This window comes from Taudactylus pleione, unplaced genomic scaffold (assembly GCF_031769625.1).
Source record: "Taudactylus pleione unplaced genomic scaffold, aTauple2 ptg000199l, whole genome shotgun sequence".
Lineage (NCBI taxonomy): Eukaryota > Metazoa > Chordata > Amphibia > Anura > Myobatrachidae > Taudactylus > Taudactylus pleione.
In genome coordinates, this window is record NW_028284601.1 from 3,600,597 (window position 1) to 3,616,829 (window position 16,233).

Consider the following 16,233-nt stretch of genomic DNA (forward strand, 5'->3'; position numbering starts at 1 on the left):
GTGTATTCGTTTTCTGGGGAAGATGGTTGCGACCTTCAAGTCCATCCAATATGGGAGGTTCCATGCCTGTCCATTCCAACTGGACATCCTCTCTCAGTGGTCAGGGTCCCACCTTTTTCTTCACCAGTGAGTTCAACTGTCACACAGGACTCGAACATCTCTCCTTTGGTGTCTGAATTCCTCTCATCTATTGGCAGGCAAGCAGTTTGCAATGTGGCAATGGATTCTCCTCACCACAGACACCAGTCTGAGAGGATGGGTGGCAGTGACTCGGGGAAGTACTTTCAGGGCCGCTGGACTCGACTGGAGGCGTTACTGCCCATAAACATTCTAGAGCTAAGGGCCGTGTTCTATGCTCTTCAGGTAGCACATCCTCTGTTGAAGGGCCATGCCATCAGAGTACAGTCCGACAACGCCACGGCTGTGGCATACATCAACAGACAAGGCGGCACCAAGAGTCGGTCCGCCAAGAGGGAGGTAAGCCACATTCTTCTCTGGGCAGAGGAATTTGCTGTAGTGATATCAGCAATATTCATCCCAGGGGTAGAAAATTGGGAGGCCGACTGCCTCAATCAACAAGACATTCATCCGGGAGAATGGATGCTCAATCCATAGGTCTTTCAGCAACTGATTCAGCGTTGGGGTCTCCCTCAGGTAGATTTCATGGCGTCGAGGTTGAACCATCAACTGCCACTTTACTGCTCACGGACAAGAGATCCACAAGCGGTGGCAGTGGATGCTCTAACAGCTCCTTGGTGGTTTCAGTTTGTTTACCAGTTTCCACCACTCCCAGTTCTTCCTCATCTGCTTCAAAGTAAAAGTTCTGTTGGTGGCTCCAGACTGGCCCAGATGGCCGTGGTATTCCACCCTACATCTTCTACTGATTGAGGACCCATGGCCTCTTCCTCTGCAAGAAGATCTACTGCAACAGGGTCCGTTTATCTATCAGGACTTAAAGCGGCTTCGTTTGACGGCGTGGCTGTTGAAAGGGCTATCTTAGGAAGAAAGGGTATCCCTTCCAGGGTGATTCCTACTATGTTAAGGGCTAGAAAGGAAGTTACCTCAAAGCACTATCATCGTATATGGAAGGCGTATGTCTCTTGGTGTGAACGCAAGGGTGCGCCACCATCAGAATTCAACTTGGCCAGGCTGCTTATTTTTCTACAGGCTGGTTTATCAGCAGGTCTTCGTCTGGGATCTTTGAAGGTTCAAATATCGGCTCTGTAAATTTTCTTTCAGAAGAAACTAGCATTATTACTGGATATCCAAACATTTCTACAAGGGGTTGTCAGGTTACAACCTCCGTTTGTACCTCCAACGGCCCCATGGGATTTGGTCCTCTGTTTTCTCCAGTCTTCCTTATTTGAACTTTTACAGACTGTGGAATTAAAATTTTTATCATGGAAAGTGGTTCTCCTTTTAGCAATCGCCTCTGCTAGGCGTGTGTCGGAGCTAGGGGCGCTTTCTTGTCGTCCACCTTACCTCATTTTCATGGGGATAGGGCTGAGCTTCGTACGCAGTTATCTTTTTTTTGCCTAAGGTAGTATCTGCGTTCCACATCAACCAACCGATTGTGGTTCTGGTGTTTAAAGATGATTCCACGGCTTCCAGATCCCTAGACCTTGTCTGGGCTCTTTGGATTTATGTTGATAGGACTGCATCCCTCCGGAAGTCGGATATGCTGTTTGTTCGATATGATATGGCACGTCTGTACTGGCCGGCTTCTAAGGCAACTATTTCTAGATGGATTCGTCAGACAATCAGACAAGCCTATCTGGCTGCATCAAAACAACCTCCTACTTCAATCACAGCACATTCTACGTGCTCGGTGGGTCCTTCGTGGGCGGCTGCCCGCGGTGTTTCCCTGACCCAGCTTTGCCGTGCGGCCACTTGGTCAGGCCGGCATACTTTTGCAAAGTTTAACCATTTTGACATGTTTTCGGCATTTGCTTCACAGTATGGCCGTGCGGTTTTGCAGGGTTCTCGGCGCTCTTCGGCCCGGGATGTGAGCTCTGGGATGTCCCCACTGTACTGAGACTCCAGTGTACCCTAGTGGATGAAGGAGAAAACAGGATTTTAGTACTTACCGATAAATCCCTTTCTCCGATTCCACAGGGGACACTGGACGCCCACACGGCGCTGTTCCACCTGCATTGATTATTGTTTTTCCTGGTTTGGACAGTCGTTTTTCTTCAAGGTCTGCTTGATTTGTTTGCATATTTGCTTATTTGTTCATGTATGTTCTAGCTTCTCTTCTCCTCTATTATTCTATTTTCCAGCTCTCCTCGGGCACAGTTTCTTAAGACTGACCTGTATGGGGGTATAGAGGGGGAGGAGCTAGCTACTATTCAGATTTATTAAAGTGCCAGCTCCCGGTTATCCCACATCTATACCCCACTGTACTGAGACTCCAGTGTCCCCTGTGGAATCTGAGAAAGGGATTTATCGGTAAGTACCAAAATCCTGATTTTAAATCGAGTCATTTTCATTGATTTTAGCAAAAAAAAGTGCAACAAACAAAACATAACAGAAGTCTCTCCCAAAAAGAACATTGGGCCTGATACTATACGCACACCCCATGGTTTGCGTACAACTCCGATGGTTGGAGATCTGCGCATGTGCAGGTCTCCTTCTGTGATTATTGTCGCAGTGCCGCCAACCCACAGCATGACTGACATGAAGCGGCAGTGTGTCGGGTTGGGAATTTGCGTCAATGCCCAACATTCCAAAAAGAGGGGGCATTTCGCCCCTGTTATTTGGGAGTGCTAAGGCCAGCGTCTGCGTCTTCCAACTGCAATTTACTAAGTAGCCTTATTCTCAGTTGGCTAATGCTGCAGCCAATAGTCGCGATGGTGATGGATGCTGCATTGGGGGGCGTTTTTTGCCCTCAGACGCCTCCTGTGGCATAAGGATATGTTATCATCACTGCTGCATCCAAAGACGAAGCAGCTATGGTAAAATTGTACATCTTTGAATCAGGCCCATGGTGCCAGCCTTATACAGTGAAAAGCCATATATATCGTATAGGCCAGGTCTCGCCTGAAGAACACGTTCCATAAAACAGGTACAATAACAATTAGAAGAAATACAGTGATACAATACAAATAAGAGGATTGCCACACAGGGCTGTGAGGACCAAATCGCCAAAGAAAAAAATGGAGAATTAGAAAAAGCAGATCACCTCTGTACCCAGCAGCGGCCATGTGATTATGCCATGGGGTTTCTGAGAGACACTTGGCATTTTTGAGAGGGCTGGTAAAACTCTATGTTACACCTACATGTATAGAGGACACAGGAGTCTGCATTATATACATATGCATGTTATTAGTGTATACTTGGGTGTATTGGCTACCTTAGTAACATATCTTTTCCTATCTTGACAGATAATGGGAGGACCTGTCTATAACCCGGTCAGTAGACAAAGGTCATGTGTGACTGTCTCACACTGTCCTGTCTCTGTGTGACTCTGTCTGTGTCTCTGTGTACAGCTCTGTGACTGTCTCTCGGTGGAGGTGTCTCTGTGTCATTGTCTGTCTCTCTGTACGTGTTTGTGCCTATGTCTCCTGACACTTCCTGTATTTTGCCTCTCACAGCCAGTTCCGTACTTTGGAAACATACCTGGTGGGGTGTCACCTAGTAGAACGTTTGTGGTGAGAGGGTTTATACCACAGTGGGGGAAGAAGTAAGTGAGCATCCAAAGATTTTACATACCCTCTTACCAGGTACTATATAGCCAAATAACCAATTGACTGCCGCTGTCACATCTGATGGGACCATGCCAAACTGAGCATCATTGACATGGTAATCTCCGGGAAAACCATGCTCAGACTACGGAAACCCTCTAATGCCTATTTGCCTTGACAACCTCCCCCAGTCCCCTCCTCGCACACCAGTCACAGTGAAGGGTGAGCCTAACAGGACAGTCTTCCTGCAGCCAGAGCCGCCACAGACTACTCTCAACGGCCACGTAGACTGAGATGGGTGATCCTAACAAGATCGACCACAGGACCTCCCTATTGCAGCTGCACCTCGGTCCCAGGCAGCACTGTAGCAGTGACCAGTGATCCTCGGGAACGCCCACCCCCCTGCTTCTAACTTCTCTTTATTTTTTTAACTGTATAAATCAATTCATTCCAAAAAAGTTCCCAAATTTGTTGATTTTTTTTTCTCACAGGGGGCGGGATGCATGACGCATCACATCCCGAATGCAATGCATCGCGTCGCTCATCGCATCCATGCCGGCATTGGTAACATTGATATGCATGTAGGAATGTACAAAGGACCACTCTCTCAGTAAGAGCGTCCCTTTGCGAATAAGGGACTTCCCGGTCTATGACCCAGAAGCCCCTCTGGCATCCTTCTGCGCATGCGCGCGGGGGTGCTGGGAGGGATCCCTCTCACAGCACTCCCCCGGTAGAAGCCCAGAGGCTCCTATAGGGTAACACCATCAGGAAGATGGCATTACCCACCGCAACCAAGCCCAGGAGTGCATCACATTCCGGGCCTTGGTGCATATAAGAAATGCGCTCAAACACGCATTTTTGGGATTTGACCGCATTTCTACCTTTGCTGCATCCCGCCCTATATAAACAATAGCTATTTAAACTTGATACAGTATAATTTTATTAACAAATCTGCATATTTGTTCAAATAATATATACCACATTAGGTTTTTAAATATCTACTATTTACATAATTTGATACTTAAAAAATAAGCCAGCTAAGTAATTTATTAGCTCTGTAATATCCAGTACATCCCTCCACTATTCCTTATTAATAGCTATCTTATCATCTCTATCATCTCCTGCTCATATTAACTAAAGGTGGGTACACACTATACAGATATATCTGCAGATGATGGTCGGTCATACACACTGAATGGCCTTCATCTGTGTCTGGCCATGGATCCCGGGCAGCCATGGGGCTTGTCCGCCCCCCTCATCACCACGGCAAGCCGTCGCTCCGGGTCTCGCTACAAAGGGGGCGTGCTGTCAATGTTGAGTGACAGCACGCCCCCTTTGGTGGGCGGGGCGGGGGCGTGTCTGCTAAGATGGAGGCGTTCCCATGGGAACGCCTACTGTCTAGGGCCGGCCCCACTGACATCACAAGTGATGTCAGTAGGAGTGTTTTCAGCTCTGTTAGAACCGAAAGCACTCTTGGGCTTGCGGCAACGAGACCCTACCACAAGGGTCACGTCGCAAGCCCGATGGTCGCGATGGTCTTGACCATCTCGACCATCTTCCTGACCACTCGCTATAGCTGTGGGTGGTCACCCAGAGCTATGCGAGCAACCAGGAGGCCGCTCTAAAAAAAGAGAAGGACGGCCCTGATTCAGAGCGAGCGCTCTGTCAGAGCGTCCGACTCTAAATCAGGACCTCTATTCTTTCGCATCAAGTATAACATTAACCAATTCTATTGTCTTACACACAATGGCACATTATTAGTCACCGCTATCACCCCCTGCACAATGGCACATTATTAGTCACCGCTATCACCCCCTGCACAATGGCACATTATTAGTCACCTCTATCATCCCCTGCACAATGACACATTATTAGTCACCTCTATTATCTCCTGCACAATGGTACATTATTAGTCACCTCTATCATCCCCTGTACAATGGTACATTATTATTTATTAGTCACCTCTATCATTCCCTGCACAGTGGTACATTATTAGTCACCTCTATCATCCACTGCACAATGGCACATTATTATAGTCTCCTCTATAACCCCCTGCACAATGGCACATTATTAGTCACCTCTATCATCCCCTGCACAATGGTACATTATTAGTCACCTCTATTATCCACTGCACAATGATACATTATTATTTATTAGTCACCTCTATCATCCCCTGCACAGTGGTACATTATTAGTCACCTCTATCATCCCCTGCACAATGGCACATTATTAGTCACCTCTATTATCCACTGCACAATGGCACATTATTATAGTCTCCTCTATCATCCCCTGCACAATGGCACATTATTAGTCACCTCTATTATCTCCTGCACAATGGCACATTATTAGTCACCTCTATCATCCCCTGCACATTGGCACATTATTATAGTGACCTCTATCATCCCCTGCACAATGGCACATAATTAGTCACCTCTATCATCCCCTGCACAATGGTACATTATTAGACACCTCTATTATCTCCTGCACAATGGCACATTATTAGTCACCTCTATCATCCACTGCACAATGGCACATTATTAGTCACCTCTATCATCCACTGCACATTGGCACATTATTAGTCACCTCTATCATCCCCTGCACAATGGCACATTATTAGTCACCTCTATCATCCCCTGCACAATGGCACATTATTAGTCACCTCTATCATCCACTGCACAATGGCACATTATTAGTCACCTCTATTATCTCCTGCACAATGGCTCATTATTAGTCACCTCTATTATCTCCTGCACAATGGCACATTATTAGTCACCTCTATAATCTCCTGCACAATGGCACATTATTAGTCACCTCTATCATCCTCTGTACAATGGTACATTATTAGTCACCTCTATTATCCACTGCACAATGGCACATTATTAGTCACCTCTATTATCCACTGCACAATGGTACATTATTAGTCACCTCTATTATCTCCTGCACAATGGCATATTATTAGTCACCTCTATCATCACCTGCACAATGGCACATTATTAGTCACCTCTATCATCCCCTGCACAATGATACATTATTAGTCACCTTTATCACCCCCTGCATAATGGTACATTATTAGTCACCTCTATCATCCCCTGCACAATGATACATTATTAGTCACCTTTATCACCCCCTGCATAATGGTACATTATTAGTCACCTCTATCATCCCCTGCACAATGATACATTATTAGTCACCACTATTATCCCCTGCACAATGGTACATTATTAGTCACCTCTATCATCTCCTGCACAATGGCACATTATTAGTCACCTCTATCAACCCCTGCACAATGGCACATTATTAGTCACCTCTATCATCCCCTGCACAATGGCACATTATTAGTCACCTCTATCAACCCCTGCACAATGGCACATTATTAGTCACCTCTATTATCCCCTGCACAATGATACATTATTAGTCACCTCTATCAACCCCTGCACAATGGCACATTATTAGTCACCTCTATCATCCTCTGCACATTGGTACATTATTAGTCACCTCTATCATCCCCTGCACAATGGCACATTATTAGTCACCTCTATCATCACCTGCACAATGATACATTATTAGTCACCTCTATCATCCCCTGCACAATGGCACATTATTAGTCACCTCTATCTTCCCCTGCACAATAGCTCATTATTAGTTACCTCTATCATCCCCTGCACAATGGTACATTATTAGTCACCTCTATTATCCCCTGCACAATGGTACATTATTAGTCACCTCTATTATCCCCTGCACAATGATACATCATTAGTCACCTCTATCATCCCCTGCACAATGGCACATTATTAGTCACCTCTATCATCCCCTGCACAATGGCTCATTATTAGTCACCTCTATCATCCCCTGCACAATGGTACATTATTAGTCACCTCTATTATCTCCTGCACAATGATACATCATTAGACACCTCTGTCATCACCTGCACAATGGCACATTATTAGTCACCTCTATCATCACCTGCACAATGGCACATTATTAGTCACCTCTATTATCTCCTGCACAATGATACATTATTAGTCACCTCTATCATCCCCTGCACAATGATACATTATTAGTCACCTCTATCAACCCATGCACAATGGCACATTATTAGTCACCTCTATTATCCCCTGCACATTGGTACATTATTAGTCACCTCTATCATCCCCTTCACAATGATACATTATTAGTCACCTCTATCATCCCCTGCACAATGGCTCATTATTAGTCACCTCTATTATCCACTGCACAATGGCACATTATTAGTCACCTCTATTATCTCATGCACAATGGCACATTATTAGTCACCTCTATTATCTCCTGCACAATGGCACATTATTAGTCACCTCTATTATCTCCTGCACAATGGCACATTATTAGTCACCTCTATCATCCCCTGCACAATGATACATTATTAGTCACCTCTATCATCCCCTGCACAATGGCTCATTATTAGTCACCTCTATCATCCACTGCACAATGGCACATTATTAGTCACCTCTATTATCTCCTGCACAATGGCACATTATTAGTCACCTCTATCATCCCCTGCACAATGGCACATTATTAGTCACCTCTATCATCCCCTGCACAATGGCACATTATTAGTCACCGCTATCATCACCTGCACAATGGCACATTATTAGTCACCTCTATCATCCCCTGCACAATGGCACATTATTAGTCACCTCTATCATCCCCTGCACAATGGCACATTATTAGTCACCTCTATCATCCCCTGCACAATGGCACATTATTACTCACCTCTACCATCCCCTGCACAGGGCTGCAACTAAGGGGAGGGCTGGAGGTGCACGTGCACCGGGTGCGCCATTACACCCGCCGCCAGTGTCCTCCACCCCGGCACCGCAGCGAGGCTCCAAGCCAGATGCCCGCTGAGATTTTATTACCAGCGGGCGTCTGGTTTCTTCCTTGCAGCGCCGCGGTAGCCGGAGGCTGGAGTTCTCTCCTGAACTACAGCTTCCGGCTCTTCCCACGGGCACTATGGGAGAGACGTCATGCCGTCTCTCCCATAGTTCCGAGAAGCAGGCGGGTGGACCGGATGGCAGCGGATGCAGGAGCGGGGTTTAAGGTAAGTATTGTTTTTTTTTTTGTGTAAGTGGTACTGCAAGGGCATTACTATGGGACATTACCATATGAGCACTACTACAGGGGCACTACTTCAGAGGCATTACCATATGGGCACTACTACAGGGGCATTACTATGGGGGCACTGCTACAGGGGCATTACTATGGGGGCACTACTACAGGGGCATTACTATGGGTGCATTAGCATATGGGCATTACCATATGGGCACTACTACAGGGTCATTACTATATGGGCACTACTACAGGGGCATTACCATATGGGCACTACTACAGGGGCATTACTATATGGGCACTACTGTGGGGGCACTACTACAGGAGCATTATCTCAAGGGGCAGTACCATAGGTGCACTGCTGAAGGGGTCATTACTATAGGGGCACTGCTGCAGGGGGCATTACTATGGGGGATTTACCAAGGGGCGCCAAGTTACTCTTCCCCTGGTTGACTAAAATCCTAGTTTTGGCCCTGCCCTGCACAACTGTTCATTATTAGTCACCTTTATCATCCCCTGCACAAAGTCACATCATCTACTATCTTCTGAGCTGTAGCACATTATTACCCAGCTAGATTATCTTCTGCACTATGGCACATTATTAGATACTTTTGTTTTTTCGTAAGATAAGTCACATATAAGTAGCAATTGTTGATATGAGGTAATAATCTGCTCTCTCTTTCCAGGTTCCACATTAATTTTAACACTTCATCAGGTGATATAGCTCTACATTTCAATGTCCGTATAAATGAGAACGCGGTGGTGAGGAACAGCAAGCTCGGGGGGTGCTGGGGCCCTGAGGAGAGACATGCGGCATTTATCCCCTTCATGCAAGGGCAGTACTTTGATGTGAGTATATGTGTAATGTGTTTCCACAGGCATAGACAAAGGACAGACTCTGTGATTGGTTGGGGCTGCATACAATAGTGGCCACATGGTATAATATGGATGTGGTCTATTTAGTTGTGGGTGTGGCCTTAATTAAATCAAGACCACTTATACCAGACCAGGTCCCCTAATTATACCAGCCATGTATTGAGGCCAATGGGGAGACCTATCAAAGCTTGGAAAGAAATAAAGTGGAGAGAGTACCAACCAATCAACTCCTGTTACTTTTCAAACACAGCTGGTAAAATGACATTTAGGAGCTGATTGGTCGGTACATTATCTCCATCCATATTATCTTTCTCCAAGGCTTAGTACATAGACCCCTGTGTTTGAAAAATGACAGGATATGATTGTTTGGTACTTCTCTCTCCAAACGTTGATAAATCTGCTCCCAAGTCTTGAAGAATGCCCCAGCCATTGTCTCCTCAATAACTCAGCCTTTAATCCTTCAGTACCATCTTCTCCTGTATCCCTATCTTCCTGATTCCGTGTTGTAATGTACAATATCCAGGGACATGTGTGGGAGAGAGGTGCATCTGAGCTTGTCACAAGCGGCGTAGCACGTAGTGACTGATGGTCATGATGGTTATTGCAGCCTGGGAATGGAAATACAGCAGCAGGGGGGTGTCAGACATCTCTTGCTGCATTTACATATTTGCGAGGACTGAATTGCGTGGCTACTTGTGTGCGGCTTTGCAATTCCGTCCTGTGCTGAATCAGCTCCATAGTTCTATATAGGAAAACAAAAAGTGTTATCACTGCGCTGGAGAATGAGATCAATAGTGTGGAGGTGTCTTTGGATGCAGCACTCGGATCTGCGATGCCGTCAGGGGCCGTCTTTTGTCTTCAGACGCCTCCTGATGCATTAGAGTATTTTAGCATCGCCGCTACGTACAAAGACGCAACTATGATACTATTGGCGCTCCTCACTTAATCACCCCCTTTGTTATGAAAACAAGGAGTCTTTAATAATAATAATAATAATAATAATAATAATAATAATAATAATAATAATCATAAAATACAACTAATAATAATAATGATACTAAAATAATAATAATAATAATAATAATAATAATAATATACTACTACTAATAATAATAATAATAATCATACTAAAATAATAATAATAATATACTAATAATAATAAAAAAAATAATACTATATATAATATTATAACTACATGAAAACATATATCACAAAATTACCCCATAAAATACATAATAGAAACACAACAGAGACAAGTTCGTGCAATTTGATATCTGTGATAAATCGATATATATATATATATATATATATATATGCGCAGATCTGTGTTACTAAGAAAACTTCTGTCTAAATAGCAGCTATACCAAGTGGGAACTGCAACCCACTAAAAATGGACAATATACAAAACAGAGGTAGCGCTTAAAGAATATATATATATTTTTTTAATTAAAACACAGCGTGTATTAAAGCAATAATTGTTTAAGAAATAAAAACATCAATAGATGGCTGCAGGGGCATTTTAAGAGAGGAGGGGGCCCGTGTTCAGCCTCCGTTTGGGACCCCTCCTCTCTGTCAGCGCACAGAGCGCTGTAGATTCTGGCTTCATGCCAGCATCTACTGCACATGCGCGGGTCTCCGAGAAAATGGCACCCACGCCTACTTTCCCGGGGACATCTTTTCTGCGCATGCGCAGATCACACGGAAAATGGCCGCCGTGGAGCAGCACTTCGGAATCTGCGGAGAGTGAAGTATCATTTTAACTATGGGTGCAGGGTGTGCGGTGTGGGCCCCCCGCACACCCTGCACCCATTATAAAGACGGCTATGGATGGGATGGCTGCCAGTCTGTAAATTAGAAAGCAATCCTCTCCAATAATAGATCTAAATTTCACTGGAGGTTATGATAAATAACAGTCTGTTGTAATACTTCTCCGGAGGTCAAGACAGGATGCTGTGAATTCCCCGTTATTATAATGTCTCACCTTCTAATTGTAAGGGAAAGCAGCTATGTCCCGATCTCTTAGGAATTGTATCCACAGGAGCAAGTGTGAATTAAAGAGTACCTCAATAGCAGGCTGTGGGTAGACCAGTAACTGTGACCGGGTCTACAGTCACACAGCAGCAAGGCGGTTGAGACCTATAGTAGGTGGATGGTGTTAGTGAGCTTTCCGTTTGATCCGGCGATTCTCTTATGCCTCCTAGCGGAAAGCTGGGCAGGCAATAACCGCTGGAGCTGTGCTACCGAGTGGCGGTATCAGCAGAGATTCAAGGAGCGCTTGTTATGGGGGTATTGCAGCCAATTAGCAGTAGTATCACGGAGGGCAGCAATATGGCAGATGACAGCCAAGGTAGTCACCCCAACACCTTAACGCGGTTCTCCGGGTTTGGGCTCCCGATTTCTTCAGAAGGAGGGTATGATATCTGCATATGTAAAAGGTTCAAGTAATTTTACAAAATGTATCCACAATTTCAATTGAAATAGCAAAGTGGAAGGAATAAATATATGGCACACAGTAATGATAAGATGAGATGTTATAGTAACAGCTCATAGTACCAGGTTAGTGAGGCAGGGCTCATAATGAAGTGAGTGAGGTCAGTGAGGCAGTACTCATACAAGCAAGTGAGGTTAGTGAGGCAGCACTCATACTGAAATGAGTGAGGTTAGTGAGGCAGCACTCATACTGAAGTGAGTGAGCTTAGTGAGGCAGTACTCATACTGAAGTGAGTGAGGTTAGTGAGGCAACACTCATACTGAAGTGAGTGAGCTTAGTGAGGCAGTACTCATGCTGAAGTGAGTGATGTTAGTGAGGCTAGTGAGGCAGTACTCATACTGAAGTGAGTGAGGTTAGTGAGGCATCACTCATACTGAAGTGAGGTTAGTGAGGCAGCACTTATACTGAAGTGAGTGAGGTTAGTGAGGCAGTACTCATACTGAAGTGAGTGGTTAGTGAGGCTAGTGAGGCAGCATTTATACTGAAGTGAGTGAGGTTAGTGAGGCTAGTGAGGCAGCGCTCATACTGAAGTGAGTGAGGTTAGTGAGGCAGGGCTCATAATGAAGTGAGTGAGGTCAGTGAGGCAGTACTCATACTTAAGCAAGTGAGGTTAGTGAGGCAGCACTCATACTGAAACGAGTGAGGTTAGTGAGGCAGCACTCATACTGAAGTGAGTGAGCTTAGTGAGACAGTACTCATACTGAAGTGAGTGAGGTTAGTGAGGCAACACTCATACTGAAGTGAGTGAGCTTAGTTAGGCAGCACTCATACTGAAGTGAGTGATGTTAGTGAGGCTAGTGAGGCAGTACTCATACTGAAGTGAGTGATGTTAGTGAGGCATCACTCATACTGAAGTGAGGTTAGTGAGGCAGCACTTATACTGAAGTGAGTGAGGTTAGTGAGGCAGTACTCATACTGAAGTGAGTGGTTAGTGAGGCTAGTGAGGCAGCACTTATACTGAAGTGAGTGAGGTTAGTGAGGCTAGTGAGGCAGCACTCATACTGAAGTGAGTGAGGTTAGTGAGGCAGCACTCATACTGAAGTGAGTGAGGTTAGTGAGGCATTACTCATACTGAAGTGATTGAGGTTAGTGAGGCAGTAATCATACTGAAGTGAGTGAGGTTAGTGAGGCAGTACTCATACTGAAGTGAGTGAGGTTAGTGAGGCAGCACTTATACTGAAGTGAGTGAGGTTAGTGAGGCAGCACTCATACTGAAGTGAGTGAGGTTAGTGAGGCATCACTCATACTGAAGTGAATGAGCTTAGTGAGGCAGTACTCATGCTGAAGTGAGTGAGCTTAGTGAGGCAGTAATCATACTGAAGTGAGTGAGGTTAGTGAGGCAGCACTCATGCTGAAGTGAGTGAGCTTAGTGAGGCAGTACTTATACTGAAGTGAGTGAGGTTATTGAGGCAGCACTTATACTTAAGTGAGTGAGGTTAGTGAGGCAGCACTCATACTGAAGTGAGTGAGGTTAGTGAGGCAGCACTTATACTGAAGTGAGTGAGGTTAGTGAGGCAGCACTTATACTGAAGTGAGTGAGGTTAATGAGGCAGTACTCATACTGAAGTGAGTGAGGTTAGTGAGGCAGCACTTATACTGAAGTGAGTGAGGTTAGTGAGGCATCACTCTTACTGAAGTGAGTGAGCTTAGTGAGGCAGTACTCATGCTGAAGTGAGTGAGCTTAGTGAGGCAGTAATCATACTGAAGTGAGTGAGGTTAGTGAGGCAACACTCATACTGAAGTGAGTGAGCTTAGTGAGGCAGTACTTATACTGAAGTGAGTGAGGGTTAGTGAGGCTAGTGAGGCAGAACTCATACTGAAGTGAGTGAGGTTAGTGAGGCAGCACTTATACTGAAGTGAGTGAAGTTAGTGAGGCAGCACTTATACTGAAGTGAGTGAGGTTAGTGAGGCTAGTGAGGCAGCACTTATACTGAAGTGAGTGAGGTTAGTGAGGCAGCACTCATACTGAAGTGAGTGAGGTTAGTGAGGCAGCACTCATACTGAAGTGAGTGAGGTTAGTGAGGCAGCACTTATACTGCACCTACGCAGTATGGAACTTCAGTGGTATAGGAAGCTTTGCGTCTTCCATAGAGTGACATGAAGTCCCATATGAGTGCTTGCCCTATTATATGAACTCCTGAAAAGAAGCTCTGGGATAATACAAAAAAAAGGTGACTGGCTCAGCTTTTCTCTATGCACCTCATCACCTCTAGCTTAGTTCTGACTATTCTATACATGATGTGGAGAAGCAGACCCCATATAACGTGGAGAAGTCATGCATAAAGGTCATGGCCAACTAATAGTAGCTGACGTTGAACCTTGCTGTGCAGCGAGATGCATAGAGTGAGTAATATGTTTCTCTGTACTGCCCACAAGCAGCTGCTCATAACAACTCTACCTGCCTTTCTCTAGATGTTGTTTATTTTCTCTCCTTCCAGGTCTCCATCCGCAATGGCCATGGCCGTTACAAGATATTTGTGAATGGACAACCGTTCTGTGAATATGTTCATCGGTTCCAGAACCTGCTATTTATTACTACTCTGGAGATAGCAGGAGATGTGGTGTTGTCACTTGTACAGATCTAAGCAACCTCCAATACACTCCTAGGTGATGAGTAAGACCAAGGAAACCTGGCCGCTGCTCTGCATTAGGATAGCCTGGATAGGCAGGCACACAGGCCTCAGAGTCTGGAGCTCTGATTTTATGTTAATCACAAATAAAAACTGTTAAAACATTGATGGTGTGTCGATGTTGTATTGTATTCCAATGTCTGGATTCCTGGTGGTTTGAGGTTTTGTAAATCAATGCAAAAAAAAAGTGAAAAGTTTTAAAAGTTTCACCCCACACTGTGCATAAACCAATAATGCAAACTCAATTACTTTCCTTAGGAACTGCTTAATTTCCTTATTGATTGCTTTGATGACTTCCATAACACGGTGTGGTAGCACATTGTCACCCATTACACCAAGGTTGACTGAAGAATCTGCTAAAACTATAATTACAGGGGCGGCTTCTAGTGAAAAAACTTCAAAACTACAATATATGTGCTTAATTATTTGTGAATTCAAAGTGATTGGCCCATACCAATAATATATAAATATGCGCTCATCTGAACAAGTAAGTAATAGAAGATTCCAAATTGTTATTTCCTTCTTTCTCTGGGAAACGTCTCAAATTAGGAACACTCTCAGGGGAACAAAAGACATGTAAAGGACCATAGAGTAGTATCTTATCACATTGTATTTAACTAGCTGAAGTACCCGGCATTGCCAGGGTTTTAATCTTCAAGTTATTAAGTTTGACTATGTCATGTCGTCCAAATCCATCCAGTGAAAGCCTCAGAACAGGCGGCCCAGCTCACTCCGGCATGAGGTCTGACCAAGACCCCAACCACTCCATTAGGCATCCCAGATCATTTGTCACCCCTCTGTGAAGTTTTCATCCAAATCCATCCAGTGGAAGGCCCAGAACAGGCTCCCCGGGTCAAAGTTCTGCCCAGAGTACACTAACGCATGTCCGACCGGGTCCTCAACCCCCTAGTATGTCTTCTGGGATCCAATGTTAGCACTCTGTGAAGTTTTCATCCAAATTATGTGATGTCATCCAAATCCATCTAGTGGAAGGCCCAGAACAGGCTTTATGGGTCAAAGTTCTGCCCTCCATGCAGACAGGAAGTAGATATAGATAATAGAGTGCCCTTCAACCTGTAGACTGAAGGGAGACATAGATTGTAGAATGCTCCTCCACCCGCAGACAGAAGGGAGATATAGATCATAGAGTGCCCCTCCACCTGCAGATAAGAGAGATATAGATCATAGAGTGCCCCTCCATCTGCAGATAAGAGAGATATAGATCATAGAGTGCTCCTCCATCTGCAGACAGAAGAAAGTTTGCTGTAGATCAGGGGTGGCCACCATGCGGCGCTCAAGCTTCATGAGGCTCTTTTGAGTTTCTAATGCGGCTCCCGGCTCAGCAGATCCCCATTAGTACTGAGAATGCTGGTCTCTAAATCCATCAGAGACTAAAGAAGCTAATCACTTCCCAATAATGCAGTGCGCGGGTGATGTCATGATGTCACCCGCGATGTGAGGAGCCCGT

At 45.0% G+C, this 16,233-nt stretch overlaps 1 protein-coding gene across 2 annotated transcripts in view; it reads left to right on the forward strand.

Moving 5' to 3' along the window:
• LOC148518714 (galectin-4-like) overlaps window positions 1-14,720 on the forward strand; it is a 36,000-nt gene extending 21,280 nt beyond the window's left edge. For both annotated transcript variants that reach the window (XM_088477171.1, XM_088477170.1), the window contains exons 7-10: window positions 3,384-3,410; window positions 3,594-3,682; window positions 9,455-9,617; window positions 14,574-14,720. In XM_088477171.1, the coding sequence (XP_088333297.1) occupies window positions 3,384-3,410; window positions 3,594-3,682; window positions 9,455-9,617; window positions 14,574-14,720 (426 nt within the window). The remainder of the gene's footprint in view (window positions 1-3,383; window positions 3,411-3,593; window positions 3,683-9,454; window positions 9,618-14,573) is intronic.
• The last annotated feature ends 1,513 nt before the right edge of the window (window positions 14,721-16,233 follow it).